Source organism: Vigna radiata, chromosome 8 (genome assembly GCF_000741045.1).
Source record: "Vigna radiata var. radiata cultivar VC1973A chromosome 8, Vradiata_ver6, whole genome shotgun sequence".
NCBI lineage: Eukaryota > Viridiplantae > Streptophyta > Magnoliopsida > Fabales > Fabaceae > Vigna > Vigna radiata.
In genome coordinates this window covers 38,787,654-38,803,899 of record NC_028358.1, presented here as the reverse complement: position 1 = coordinate 38,803,899, position 16,246 = coordinate 38,787,654, and the positions used below count along the sequence as shown (strand labels likewise).

At 28.8% G+C, this 16,246-nt stretch overlaps 1 protein-coding gene across 9 annotated transcripts; it reads right to left on the bottom strand.

The window, feature by feature from the left end:
* Nucleotides 1-4,288: 4,288 nt before the first annotated feature.
* On the bottom strand, nt 4,289-15,452 carry LOC106769857 (type IV inositol polyphosphate 5-phosphatase 3). Of its 9 annotated transcripts, none has more exons than XM_014655635.2 (13): nt 15,220-15,452; nt 11,547-11,585; nt 8,678-8,780; nt 8,401-8,521; nt 8,167-8,229; nt 7,982-8,054; nt 7,772-7,876; nt 6,757-7,591; nt 6,442-6,623; nt 6,195-6,303; nt 5,699-5,838; nt 4,896-5,092; nt 4,289-4,785 (listed from the first exon to the last, which is right to left on the bottom strand). In XM_014655635.2, the coding sequence occupies exons 3-13, from the start codon at nt 8,708-8,710 to the stop codon at nt 4,766-4,768; spliced, it is 1,878 nt and encodes a 625-aa protein (XP_014511121.1). In that variant the 5' UTR covers nt 8,711-8,780; nt 11,547-11,585; nt 15,220-15,452; the 3' UTR covers nt 4,289-4,765. The 9 variants fall into 9 exon arrangements, with proteins under 9 accessions (XP_014511121.1, XP_022641215.1, XP_022641213.1 ...); XM_022785494.1 differs by having other exon boundaries at nt 8,678-8,771; XM_022785492.1 differs by having other exon boundaries at nt 11,552-11,585.
* Between the last annotated feature and the right edge of the window lie 794 nt (nt 15,453-16,246).

Here is a 16,246-nt window from a genome sequence, read left to right as displayed (position 1 = left end):
GACAAAAGTTTTATGATTTTTTATGATTCCTCGTCCATAAAAGTGCAAACTTTATTTTGCAGGTTGATACTTTGGGCTAATGACGAATGCAACATTCGATAGCAGGCTGGCATTTTGAGTTATCACGCTTCGAAAATCCATAACCCTATCGTCAAAGCCGTACCAATATTTAAAAAAGTAATAACATCAATTCAACAAAAAAATAATGCACATTATCATGAACCAAAACCACCAAGTTTCATGTCACTCACCCTTTCTTTCTTATTTTCAAATCATAACTACGACAAACAACAAAATAATAATATATATTAAAATGAAAATAATATTTTCTCCAAATAATGAAGCAAACAAGTAACAAAAGCCATCTTGACTTCTTCACAACTGTTTCTAAATAATTTCGACGTGCAAACTTAAGGGCACTAAAAAATTTCGTATGCTAAAAAAATGTCAATGGTAAGAATGGTTTTTAAGATGTAATAGACACAAATATATATATATATATATATATATATATATATATATATATATATATTAATTAGAAGTTTAATGATTTATTTTTACTTTTAAAAAGGAGAAAGGAAACCATGAAATGGTGTATATTTCGCCTACCTCCTTGTTCTAGTTATGTTGAATTAGTGTTAGGTTCCGTTGAGATTTTTTTTTTATTATTATTATAGATTGATGAGCTTCTATTCTGTCTTCTTGCAAATTCAGGTTTAGTTTATTTCCATATCAAAATTTATAAATATTTTTAATCCAACCTAATTTAAACTCGTAGTGCACCATATATTTACAAATATAACCCACGTTAACAACTTTAATATAAATATAAGGATAATGATATTTAGACAACATTTTTCTGACAACATTTGAACATTTATTACGTGTTAATCTGTGATTGATCAAAAATTACTCCACAATAATATTTATGATTATTATTATTGATTGTGAAGTGATTTTTGACCAATAATAGATTGACACATAATGAATGTTCAAATGTTGTCAGAAAAATGTTGTCTAGATATCATTATCCTAAATATAAATATATATCAACAGCTATATATTAATATAACATAGTGGTTTTTATTCTAACAGAATTGCAAGTTAACATAATACATGATTATTAGTGGAAACTTATAACTAATTGCTTAACTTTTGTAAAATAAATAATACATTAATGAAACAGATTTAACATCTAATGATTAGCTATAACATTATTGTAAGCATGCCTTTTTGACTAAGTATATGTTATTGGGGGAATTAGTGATTAATGTGGGTTTATAAAAGAAATAAAATAAAAAAGGAAGGGTTGATGGTTAGGTTAGGGGTACAGCTGTGGGGAAATGTGGGTTGACTTAATGATTGAAGTAAATATATGGAAGTATATAAGTGCTGTGATGTGGGTCAGTTGGCAACCATAGCCCAAAGATGGCTTTCATTTGGTGAAATAATAATGATGGTCATTGGTCTCCCTTAGCGTGCGCAACTTGCCTCCACGTTCTAATCCTCTTTTGCATTCCAACAAAGGGATTGATTGCAAATACATTATTGTATACGAAAATGTTTCTTTAACCATTTTTTACAATTTTTTATCTTACAGTATGTAATTGATTTGTTTCAAATATACGAACTATTCATCGAACAGTTTATAATTGATCTGTTTCAAATATACACGTTACTATATATTATTAGAAAGTTAATAACATATCATAGTCCTATTCTATAAACTTATTAACAAACAACAGTCCCAAACTTCATATATCTGCTAGCCTTTCATCAGTATTTGACAACGTAAAACAAACATCTTTTGCAAAAGTGTGACAGATTATTTGATGAAATGTTTAGAGCCCCACTCCCACTAGATTGAATGTGTTAGTGGCTATGGAACTAATATAGTAAAAAAAAAGCAGAAGGTTTAGGCTTTTTGTGATGGAGAGCATGTGGAGACATTAAGTTTGTTCGTCGCATGATTCCAACAATCACAAACATTGCCAAATCATATCATGCAACCGAGTTTAGTGGCCAGCTTCTTACTCTTTTCACGATTTCCCGGGATTTGCACCATAGTTCATGTATTCATATAAATTGATAAAATTTTAATTTAAGTATTGAACTTGAAATGTTTAGTATATAATAATAATAGTAGTAACTATCATAAAAAATATCACTTGTATTAGTTTTTTATCCTAGCGGAATGAAATTATCCCTTTTAAAATGTAATTGTATTCTATGATGCACTTGGCCGTTTAATAGAATATAGACGAGAAGAAAACTTTCATTCTTCAAACTTTATATTCTAATTTGCTTACATGATTAAAATAAATAGATTTTGTTTGTGTGGAATAATTGGTTATTTAAATTTAAATTTAAATTTATTATTACTGAAAAAAAAGACTAACTTATTTTTTTCTACAACAAAATTCATAATACGATTATAAGAAAAAGAAAAGGCATATAAGCAAACTGAAAAAAGAAAACGCACTGACTGTATAAAAAATTATAATTTGACACAACAAAAAAGATAAAATACATTCATTTAATAAAATATTTTAATTATATATATATATATATATATAATTTATATTAATATATTGAATCATGAAATGATTATATGTTATTGTACTTTTTTATATTATTTTTCAAATTAAAAAATAATAGTGCATGTAACTAAAAAATAAATCTAAGAAGTATATGAATAATATTTTTTTAATTTTTATATATTGAATTTTTTCAAAATATCTAAATTAAGGAAAGTAAAATGATTTCGTTTAGGAAAGTAATACAACAAGTTTTATTTGTCATGTAATAATTTAAGATGAATATAGAATGAGATAGACACTCTTTGCATAATTTAAGTTTTTCTTATTTTTCGTGAAGGAAATTATAAGTTAACTTTGATTTATAAAGAACAACAGAAGTGGTTTAATATTTTATATCTATATGTTTATTTGGAATTTTTTCATAATAATAATTTATCTATGTTTCGTAAAATTTAATTTTTATTCTAGATTTAGTGTGATCTTTCATAGTTTGTATTCTTTTGTTTTATTTATTTTTAATAAACTTTAATGCGATAGCAAATTATTGATAAATTATGGAATATTAACCTAATTAATATATCAAATTTCAGATTATATATAACATGAAATTATTATCACTTTTTAAGAGTATCAACCTATATGGTAAATATATAGTTTTACAACATCATCTTTAATTTATTATTATATTTCTTTTCATGGTGTCTTTACATTTTTATTACATAATTAAGAAAAACAATTAATATAATAATTATAATAAAGATAAAGTTGTAAAGAGAACTTGCTCAAAAGAATTACAAAAAATATTATCTTTATGAATAACCAAAAGTAGAGATGGCTGCATTTTTTTATCAAAGAAATTTTACTTTAAAAAATTAAAATTAATACTGAATTTTATTTTATCAAATAAAATTATTTGCATTTTAAAATTTAAAATTCAAAAAACGCTTTAGACATTAATATGATAATGAGTTTTATCCATCACAACTATGTTAAAGTTTAAAAACTAAAAACAGAGTTAACCCACTATTATCTTATCTAGCACAAGTAATCTTTCTTCCACACCACACAATACAAAGCCTATGAATAAATATAAAATAGAGAAATAATTTGTGTATAAATAAATGTAACATACAAATAACAATTTATGTGCTCATAAAGTAGCAACATGGTATAGGGGATCTCCTCGATCACTATCGCATTTCTACTTTGTCAAACCTAATCTTTCTCTTTCCCGTTACGTAAAATAAAGACATAATAGAGATGTAATTGATGCTTATGTTATTATAATTTTTAGAAGGAAGAGGTAGTTAGTTGAAAGGGGCATCATAGCCTAGAATTACTTAACGAAACAAATTACACAATCCCCAAACTTACCAAAAACAAAATGGATGAACTGAATTCATTCTTTAAAAGATTTGACTGACATTATGAAATTGGTATTCAATTAGTTATCGTATTCGAAACTCTTCATACTGACACCTCCATAAAAATATTATACCATAATCAAATTATTAAAGGGATGTAGAAAAAGCCAAAACTGACCACAATCTTTTAAGTCTTGTAAGTCATTAATATAGTACTCATCTTTGATAACAACAAAAACTATAAAATTCTTTCACAATTATAATAAAATATTCTTTTAGTAATAGCAATGAGATAATACAAAAAAGTTTATCTTATACATTCTGCATATATATATATATAATATATATATATATATATATATATATATATATATATGTCACCTAATTGTGTGTTACAATTGCAATCATCTCTCCACACAACTAAATCTGAGAAATACCTGCTGTTGCTTGGCCGCTTGGTTTAGCATACCTTAGCATACCGGACGTTGGAGATATATTACCGTACACCTGCCATTGATCTAACACATATCTGCATTCTGTTTATTTTTATAAGCATACAGAAATTTTCCCAATAAAGGTTTTACATACAATGTTAATCACACTGCAGCAATCTTCTCTTTAGTGCAATGAGTGCAGTGAAGTTTGTAACTTTATGCAAACTAATCCAAACCCTCACTGTTCAGCCACTCATGTGAATATATCCAATTTACCAACAAGCTTTACATCTTATTCATCATATGCTTTACAAAAATCATACAACTGCTTCCTGTAAAATGTTAAGTAAAAAGAAAAGGAAAATGAAAAATCCAATATGAAGTTGCAATCGCTACCATTGTTGTTCCTTCAAATTCAATAAATACTTCAGAACTCGTACAGTGTCTCTGCAACAGAAAATAGAGATTATGGCAGTCTCAGTTAGTTCAAATTTCAGGCAAGGTATGTTTATATATGTAAAGAAACTTGTTTATATATGTTCCAATTTCAATTATACCTAAATTTGCCATGACTTCTTCATTTTCAATCTCTGCATCAGTGAAAGTCAGGGCTTTCTGCAGCTTCCTTGGAGAGAACACCTCAACCTCTGCCATGTATATGGCCATCACTGGTCTGTGGTCTGAAAATTTTAGTTCGGTCCTTCCATATCTAAGTAATCTCATTCCCAAACCGTAAGAAAGAATACGATCACACCTGAAAAGTAATTGCAAAATTTTCAAATTTTATAATGCAGTGTCATTTATATAAAGAAAGATTTTTCCAACAAGACTAGTTAAGGCCTTGTTATCTTGAGTAGATTTGGGGGAGAGTAATTGAGAAGATTGATTTGAGAAGATTTGAAGGTAATTCTTTTTGTTGTTTATTTGAATAGATTTTAAAGTAAGTAAGAGTATATTTTGAAGTAAAATTTGTGAGAATCGGTGTAAGATTTAATTTATGTGATAGATTAAAAAAATTTACTTCTAAATTCACTTTTGTTTACCTCTAAATCTATTCAAATAAACAAAAAAAAATTATTATCGAATCTTCTCAAATCCTCTTAATTACTCTCCTCCAAATTCACTCAAGTGAACAAGACTCAAGAGTTTCGTCAATACATCATATTATGTACTTTTCTTATTATTAAGAAAAAAAAAGAAGGAAACTACATCATAAATATATAACCAGAAAATAACATGAAGCAAAATCTGAATTTGCAAATGATTGATGAACTTTGGAGCGTCATGCAGTGAAATGTCAAAATTCATAATAATATCTAATATGACTTGGAAGTAAAAATAAGAATAAATCGAAGCATACCATGATGGTATTCGCCTCCCAACCTTTGGGTCCTCTCCATAATATTTCTCTGAATTAATCTCATACTTATAAGTTGGTGGGAAGTTTAATGCACCTTCTGACCATCCATGAAATACACCTTTCTCCAGTTCTTTTGTAAGCTGTCATAATAAGATGTCAATAAAATACACAGCTAGAACTACCTTTCACCTGAGTTCCTTCATTATGTTGGTTTTCAACATTAATCAATTCACGTACCAAAATGCTTCAACTTGGAAGCATTGAGAATTTACAACTAACAGTTCCACATCTGGCATGGTTATTAGATACTGTTGTCTTTTGAACTCTGTTATCTAAGTTACAACAATGATACATGATTAAAATATCATCACTATGCAGTTATATTTACATGAAATCGCTCAAAATCTGGGAAGCATATTTCTCATCAAAGGTGCAGATATGGATCATATAAAAGTGTGCTGTTCACATCGAGTAAGAGTATATCAGTAACTGTTACCTGGTCTTTCTCAATCAATTTTGACCATTGCTTTTTTGAGATATAATCTCTTGTTTTCTCATATGACAAGTTGATACGATAATTCAGATCACCCAACCAAATTATTCTTCTGGAAAGTGCAGATGAATTGGAATCAATCAAGGGGTTATGGTTCTTTTAGGCCAAATTTGTAAATACAGAATAAAAGCATACAGTAAGGGAATAATCATCCTTTTAGTTTATGTTGGTATGTAAAACATTCACTCACTCATGATCAAGGATCTTTCTGGGAACTCCAATATCAGCAAGAGGAAATTGGGTTCTTTGATGTATTTCGCGAACATCAGCATTTCTTTTAAGTTCATCGACTTCCTTTTCACCTGCCGTAAGGTGGGTGCATATGAAACAGAAGAGTGTCTGGTATATAGACATGCTGATAGATATTGATCCCTGAAAATTTTAAGAGTTTCTTATCATCTAAGGATCACATTAACACTGATAGATGCCAAGATCACTCAATATTTCCAATATTAAATCACCTTCAACAAAAACAAACAGATATTCTAAAGAAAGGGATAAAGACCTTGTTACCAATATAGCCCATAACACCGACACCAACAGTTGAGACCTTTAAATTCTGAATATGTTTACGCAAGCTACGACGAACCCATATGGTGATGAAAATCCCAACCATCTGTTTGCTTACTATCCTTACATACGATGATCTCCTTTTCCGCTTCATCAAAGCTTCAAGGTCGATTTCAGCAAGAGAAATTATGTCATCCATGGTTGGCTTGAAAGAATGACATGTTCTGAAAGACTTTGATGCTGAAAAGGATCTGATAGATTTAAAAGAAGTTGGTTTATTCAATGGTTGAGATAGCAAATGCAGTGGTGGCTCTGGCCAACTCAAACCAATCCTATCAGAACTGCTAATCATTCTGGATAGTTTACTGGTCTGTTGAGAAGATGGGGTTTCCGTTTTCTGGGACAAATTTTCGTCACGGAAATGATTTAGCCTACTCAACCTTCTTCCATCAGAAAACTGTCTCTGTAAATCATTGCCAACTAGCTCTCCTGTGTTGCCAATATCAGCAGCATCTGAAGCCAAGACTTCTTCTTCTGTGCTTGGCTTATCTGTCCCTCCATCATAAACGATGTGATCTTCATCCACAGTAAGGACTTCCTCCCCAATGTCACTGTCGCTTTCAAGTAAAATTTCTTCTTCCATGTCTGCAACATCATCCGATGGCTTAAATTTTGATGGAGACGGAGGATCACTGAAGGATTTCATCTTCGGTGCTTTTGGTCTAACTCTATTCAGTGTATCTCGAATAATGTTTTCCCATTTTGGTACTGGTCGAGTATCTTCAGCACCAAAAATGTTACCAGGATTTAATGGTACAATCTCCTGAAGACTGGGGCATTGTAATGTGTTATGTTCTGGTTAAACAAGAGGGACAAATGTTCGTTTGCAAGAAGAGTAAAATGTCTGTATAAAGAAATTATATTGATTCTGACCGAAACATGTTGTATTCAGGTGAACATACAAAATATAAGAAGCATAAAAAGAATGATAAGGGACAGTTACAGCTTACCCAAGAACATAGATATCAGCCGGTTCGTTAATTCGTAACCAATCATCAATATCAAGATCATCAGGTGGAAGCCTTCCACCAACATTCCATGTTCCAACACATACTCTGAGAGACAAATATTCACCAGAATCAAGATGAGAGAGGCTTGAGCGATACCAACAAACGAACTATGCTTTCTACTCTTTCAATTCATAGCATTTAGTTCCTCACCTCAGTTCCTTCTTGTTTATGTATTCAGACCTAGAAGTTAACGACTTTTGCCTTCTTAACCTTGGAAGAAATTCTGCAGTTCATCAGATATTTAGACAGTGTCATAAAGACAAACAGGAAAAGCAGTATACCAATCTTTGCAATTCTCAGATTGGAAGAAATTCAGAAGGAAAAAATTAAATAACCATTTGTCTCAGTCGGAGCTTGTTCCTCTCTGCTGTCCCAAAACCGTGTCTGTTTTCCCCACCCTGCATAGACAAATCACAAACATTTAAACTGAAATGGAGTTGAACAGTCTCACTTCTCATGTTTCAGATAAATTTGGCATAATCACAATGCTCAATTTCCAGATTCTAAGAAAATTAAACCCACACACAGAAAATATTCAAAACAATAGAAAGATAGTTGTGCAGACTGACCTTCATTGTCTGAGTCAGTCTCGGGGTCATCCTCATTATCATCATCAGGGTCAGCACTGTAATCAGGGTCGTTGCTGCTCATGTTAAACCATTTCCGCATAACCACTCTAGCCCACAAGAGCTGCATGCAACAGGAACCCAAAAAGCCCATGTCAGCCCAAGCCCTTTGCACAGTGCCTCATTTTCCCAAGATCAACTAACCCCAACACACTAAACACAACTCGCACAAGCATGCACATGTTCAGAGTAGACACACCCACAGACAAAAACACAGTACCTGTTGGTTGTTTACTGCTGATCCTTGCTTCATCACCGTTACGATTGGCTATATTTGGCTGAAGCAGAATCAGAAAGTGAAGCCGGAAACTGAACTGAGGTACCTACAAATAGATAGGTAAGAATGGTAACATAAAAAACACATCAAAGCAGCAAAACTTGGTTTTTTTTACGGATCTTTTTTTTTTTTTCTTGTAGAGTAATAATTACAGGGTATTGATTCTAACAATTATTGTTTACTTTCGCAGAATACTTGGAAACAAAAAAAGTTACTTCTGTTTTGAAACATGACTATTACCACACCATCAGAGATTATTTCATAAGTAAAGAGGATCTAACTCAGTCGAAAAATGACATCATTGGATCGTTATCTAGTGGTTCGTATTAATCTATTTCTCATTAATACAAAAAATTAAAATAATAATAATAGTTTAATTCAACTCTTCTTGTGACAAAGGAAATATGGAAAAATGTGGCCAAAATCACGGGATATTAGCAAGTTGCAGACATTAATGCTTAACAGGTTGCCAGTTGGAGGTTGTCCTAATAAATTACATCAACCATACTCCCACATGTCAAAACTCCCCAACACGTGGCATGCCATGGAGACAAATCTTGTAGAAAAACATTATATACGACAAGCCGATTTCATTAATAAATTATGTGGTATGACATTAAATTCTATTAATTATTCCATGGTTCAAGATTAACTAATTAAAATTGAATTCTTCTTTTATTTGAATAAAAAAACTGACTTCCTTACTGTGAGAAATTGTTTTCTAAGTTGCTCTTAAGTGAAGTAAACGAAGAAACTTTTATTAAAGGGAAAAAGAAAACAGAGAGATAAATAGACCTAATACCCTGTTTGCAGCAATGATCACTGTTATTGATCCACAGATTTTCAGGTATAATTGACACTGATTGATCTAGTTAAATTAAGTTAACTTTTTCCCACATTCATGATATGTGGATTAATTAATAGACCGCGTGAAAAGCAACCAACCAATAAACGGGCGACTCTTTGGTGAAAAAGGGCAAATTAGTGTTGCATTCTTCTTTAACCTAATTGGTTGAAAATGCCAAAAAGATAACTCATCATGACATGAAATGGATGCACGACTACAAGAAATACCCGAAGAAAAATATTCTTTTACACATCTAAATTTTTAATATTTATTTAATATTATCTTACTTATTTTTTATTTTTTTCTTTTTTAAAAAACTATAAAATTTTAAATTTTTTAAATTATTTTACCTTCGTATTAAATAAGTGTAAAAATGTATCATTATATTATTACTCATAAACGAATCACATCCCATGTAACACAATCCTTCGACCCCGGCTTTCAATTAAGGTACCATCTGCCACTTATCCAAAAGAAAAATTGGAGAATGTCTATATAATTATTCAGTTTGTCAAATTTATGACACGTAAGTTATTATAGCTTTAGATTTACTCTTATTACAGTATGTTTACCTTTTGTTTTACGTCAACTAAATATAAACCCAATTTATGAAATACAAGTCAAGAACAATTTTCTATTTTATAAGATATTTTTTTATATATTAATATTGTATATTAAATTTACTAGAAGAAAACAAACAAGAAAAGCGACTGAAATGGGAAAAACCATATCTGTTATTCAAAGTTGGGATGAGTGGAAGTTGTAAAATAAGAGTCACAACAGTGCAATGCCCATTTTTTCAATGATAAATTAAGGTTGTTGAAAGAAAGAACATTCCTGCTTTAAACAGGTTTTCATTAATTCTATGCCATAATCATTTCGTTTTCAAATGGAGGATGATAATCTTTTGAATGCCTATATTACATGGCATTATTATATTAATAGTATTTATGATTGCCTTTAAATTTAAAGAGACGTCGATAATATTCACCGTAATAAAATATTTAAATAGTAATTAATTTTAAAAAAATATTAATTACTATATTGACTAATTTAAATATTAATTTATAAACTAAAAGTTATTAGTATCTAAAATTATTATTATTATAAACAAAAAATTATGTTTAGAGACCAATAATTTTAAATTAATTATTATAATTCCTTTGTCTCATATAAGAATTTTACTATAGTAATTAGAATCGTAAGCCTTAGCTTCAAATTCACATGTAAACCATGATTACTTCAAATCAAATTTAATTATATTTATCTAAAAGTATACTTTCTGATATCTACTTTCTTTTTGTTTACGCTTCAAATTCAGAAAAAAAGAAAGAACTGTACGACGAATAAAAACTAAAGTAGCCAGAAAATTATTGCTGAGGACCCCAACTTTAATGGACCGATATGTAGTAGCTGGAAGATCAGGAAATTTTAGTTTCTCTGGTTCAAGTTTTGTTTTTCGTATTCTTTTTTAAGTAATGACACGGTAACACGTTATTACATTCATTTAATATATAATATAAGAATAAAATATCATAAAAGTTAAATTTTTATATTTTAAACAAATTAATAATTTCAAATAAATATAAAAAATTTATACGTATAAAAATATTATTTTTCTTTGTTTTTATATTATTTAAAATTATTTTATTTTCCATTTATCTACATTGGGGAAATACATTCGCATCAGAATTCTATTTTCTGTTTTCCTTTTTAATGCTAAAGAAGAATTTGGGTTAATCATTTTGTATAGAAGTTTATTAGTGTTATAGGACTTTGCTTATAGTTTAGTTTACGAATTGATGCAAATTTTATTTCTTAAAACATGTTTTCAACATTATTTTAATTTTTCACCATTAATACAGTAATAATAATATGAAACTTAAATTTGGAAGTTAATAATCAAGTAACGATGTGGAATTTAAATTTGATCGATAATATGCAAATTAAGAGGCCACGACTTACCTTACCTTACCTTCGTTTGGAATCTTGAAAATAATAGGACTGAAAAAGAAAAACAAACAAAGCAGTTTAAAATTTTTGTTTTTATTTAAAATAAAAATTCGTAAAACTCGTAAAAACAAAAGTTCCTTTGATGGGGAAAATGAGATAATGATGTAAATATTTTGTTCTGATTTCTATTATTATCCATTATTGGAAGAAAGTGCTACAGAATGAGCTTCAAGGAAGCACATGCATGTCATGTTCAGACATTGACTAGGATATGTCCCACACACAATCATTTTTTCATATCTATAAGCACCAAGGCATTCATTCCCAAAACAAAATTGGTCCAAACACTTAGATTTTTACGTAACAAAACTGATCAAATTGTGTTTCAGATAAAAGACAATATTTGTCGTCTGTTTTTGTAACACTCGTACCTTTTTTATAGTGGAAAACATAAAAGTCTCACATGGTTGGCTATGATATGATAATAATAGCTGGGGTATCTGACTGAGTAATTGAATTTGAAATGTGTGTATTTATGTAATCACATGAGAGAAGAGTGTATGTAAAATATCTGTGTAATTTGTAGCCAAAAAACAATGACATGTTCAAGTTGTGGTATCCCAAAAAGAACATCCTATCATTAATTAGTATTAATGGGGTATAAGCTTATTTGTGCGTTTAGTTTTTGTTTATTTGCGTTTTTTTATCAACTTTATTTGGAATATCCACAATTGAAGGAGTGTTTGGTTTTGGAAGGATGAAGGGTCAACTTTGGGGAACCCATTAATTTTTATCATTAAGGCAACATTGTTCTGTCTCGCATGTGGAAAGTTGACTTTTACTAAGGCAGAATGAACATAAAGGGTTGACAAATGATTGGTATTCATTCAAGTCTATGACCACTTACAAAGTGTGGGTAAAATCTTTCGCAAGCCTATTTTAGATGAGTTTGTGTATGTCAGAGAGGAGAATATTTATAAGTTCCGATGATTTGATCACTAAATCCAAGTTAAGCATACTGAATTAATTTTATTAATCTTTAAAGTCTTATTTACTTGAGTAGATTTGGGAGATAGTAATTGAAAGAATTTGAAGATAAATTTTTTTGTTGTTTATTTGAATAGATTTAGAGATAAGTGATAGTGGATTTGGAAGTAAATTTTTTTAATCTGTCACATAAAGTAAATCCTACACTAGTTCTCATAAATTAACTTCAAATCCAATCTCGTTTACTTCCAAATTCACTCAAATAAATAATAAACAAAATTATCTTCAAATCCTCTCAAATTCACTCAATTACTCTATCTCAATCCACTCAAGTGAACAAGATGATGAGTTTTATATATGGAGTTCGATATTTAAATAATAATAAATGTAATATAATTATTATTCAATAGAGAATTTTGTATTTTTAAAATATTAACTTATTTATTTAAAAATAATAATAATATGGTCTATTTTTTTAAAATAAAATATCTAACATTGATGTTTTAAAATTAGAAACTTTTAGAGAAATAAAAAAAATTTAAAAGATCCTCCGTGCCAAAGTAATGTGTGCAAGAAACAGAGGTTTAAACTCTTTTAGCAGTACTAAGGATGAAGATATAATTTAAAGTGATGTAATTTTTGCTCAAACAAAAAATGTGACAGTGGTGATGTAATCTAAGATGATAAGTTTTTCATTTAGGCAAAATTATGGACGATGCAAATTTTTTGTTCAAACAAAATTATTTTCCTAAACTAAAATTAGTGACGAAATAATTGGATTAAATATGTTTTTAGTCCCTATACTTTGGGGCGATTTTGGTTTTAGTCCCTCTTTCAAACTAAGGTACAATTTAGTCCTTCAACTTTAGAAAACTCTGGTTTTAGTCTTTTTTACCAAATTTTTTTAACTTTATTTACTGTTTCAAGCACGTTTCATTATAGCATTTGGATTGTGTACACTGTTTGACACATTTTTGCTTCAATGTTAATTGAGAAACGCGTTTGAAACAACAAATAATGTTAAAAAAATTTGATAAAAAGGACTAAAATCAGAGTTTTCTAAAGTTGAAGGACTAAATTGTATCTTAGTTTGAAAGAGGGACTAAAACCAAAATCGCCCCAAAATATAGGGACTAAAAACATATTTAACCTTTAGCAACGAAATTTCACTTTAGTGATATAATTTTCACTCAAACAAAAAATAATGTACTCACATAATTATATTATTTATGGGTTATTACTTCTTAATCATTACTCACCTTACTTTAATTAATTGTTTAATCTATTGTGATCTTCTTATATACTTGATGTAATTGATGTGTTATGTAAATTCTTATCTGTAAATGTATATCACTATTATGTATTATGTATTATAATTATAACAATGTATATAGTTTATATAATTACAAAATATAATATAACCATCGAGTTATAAATTATCTTTATATATATATATATATTACTTGTGAATAAAAAAATGTAATCACTAAGTTTTTATATTAGTTTTTAATTACATAATAAAAATTAAAATACAGAAGTGCGAGACAATGGCTGTCGCTAATTCTCCATAAAAAAAGTATATATATTACATACATTTTATATACTTTAATTTTAAAAACCCATAAAAAATTTGTATAATGGTAGCATTACCCATAATTACGGGTGATTACGAATAACTGAATAATAATGGGTGGGAAATGTAAATTTGGTCTGCCATGATAATATTGATAAAGATGTACCTTTTTCGTGCCCAAGCACCAAATTTGTAAAGATATAACTTTTTCAGCTTTGCTATCCTTAAAGACTGTTTTTTCAAAGTATCAAATTGACTTAGCCTTTAAAACGTAATACCAATGTTACAAGTTATACCTCTATGATAGTATTTTTTTTTTTTTCGATGTTGATTCAATTATATCATTATATGTGTCCCTGAGATAAGTAAACAGTTGATGATGTAAATCCTAAAAACGTTATTCTTTTACTTATATGATTAATTATAAGCGTTATTTATTTATTAAATAAAACATATAATTAATTATTGAAAATATTTTTGAGAAAATAATAAATGTAATCATAAATTAACCTAATTATATATTTGCTTCTTTGTTTATTTCGTGTATTTTATTAATCTATTTTTAATTCACATGATTTTAAAACTTTGTCCATTTACACCTATTAACCAGATGTAATATAAAAATATAGCATTTCTAGATTGATATGGTTTTATTATAATTATAAAATTAAAATAATTTTTATAATCTTTATAAATAGTTTTTAACTTATAATTAAAAAATGGTTAAATCTAAAAAACGATTAAATATAAAGGAATTATACTTAATAAATAAAACTGACATGACGAATCTTTAACATGATATTAGATTACCCACACCGGGACAAACCGACGCTCTAGCTTGTTATCAAAACTTATCGTTTTGGTACGATTATGTATTTATTTCTATGTGTATGCTAATCATAACAGTAATAGTAATAACTTTTAGTGTCATTGTCATAAAAAGTTTTCTGTATGGTATAAGAACAAACTATGTAGGCAATCACATTGTTTTTGTAATCCTAATTTTCGTGGTATTTCATGATGAGCGATGTGGTATTTTCCATATTCAATCATGTATTCATTTATTGCTTTACCGACAGATAAACGGATAAAAGATGAAGAAAAGGGAGAGAAGTAAGATGATACCTCTGCAAACAGAGCGAGGAAGTGTAGTTGCTGCTTCTGATTCTACTGCTGATGCTATATATCTTCACTTTCCGGCTTCTTCAGGGAAACGAAAAGGCTGCTTAAGCTTAATTGAAGAAAATTGTATTGCGAGGTAGCTATGTAGCAGATATATAAAGAGATAGAAGAAGTTACTCTTGTCGGTCCAGTGTTTTCTCTTTTGCTTATGTTTTTTGTGTGTCGGAAGAACATGTTTGGCTTAATTATTAGGTTATGAATATAAAGGAAGTGAGTGGAAACATCTCTTTCTTTCAACATCTTGTCGATTTGACCTTTGGTACACGTGGCTCTTAAAATTAATAAAAGATAAATGTGTGAATGTGGTACTTCATCTTTGAAGAGAGGAAAACTCTCACATGATGACAGCACCAGCCAAGGAAACCTACTCAGAGAAGCAAACACATGTTAATGGCTACGATCATCGCTTAACAATCTTCTCATGGGACAACTTTCTGTCGGAGCTTCCATTTTTTGCAAGTTTTTTTTCAAATTCACATGTAAATTGATTTCCAACTGTAATATAAAAAATTAATGGATGAAGCCAATACTTATTATCTACAACTATGAAACTTTTATTAACTAAAATAATTATAGTTATTGATATTTTTTGGATTTTTAAAAAGTATTTTGGTCCTAACTTCTCAAATTCAGGTACAATGTTGCCATAATTTTCATAACCTATCCAGGGACCTCACTGCGTGATAGAAATTTGCGAAAAAGAAATATCTATCAACTTTTGTTATACATGTGGTATCCATAAATATTGATTTTTTTTTATTTAAATTTTTTGGATAATATTATTTAAAACTAAAATTTCATAATATAATTTTAGATAAAAAATTAAAATATAATTATAATAAAATATCAATACAAAGAAGTTTGATCTTTCTAAAAATTGGTAAATTTAGATAAATTACTAAGTTTTAAAAAAATTAACTTTTTAAAAACAAATTTGATTCTACATATCTAAATAATATACAATCAAATT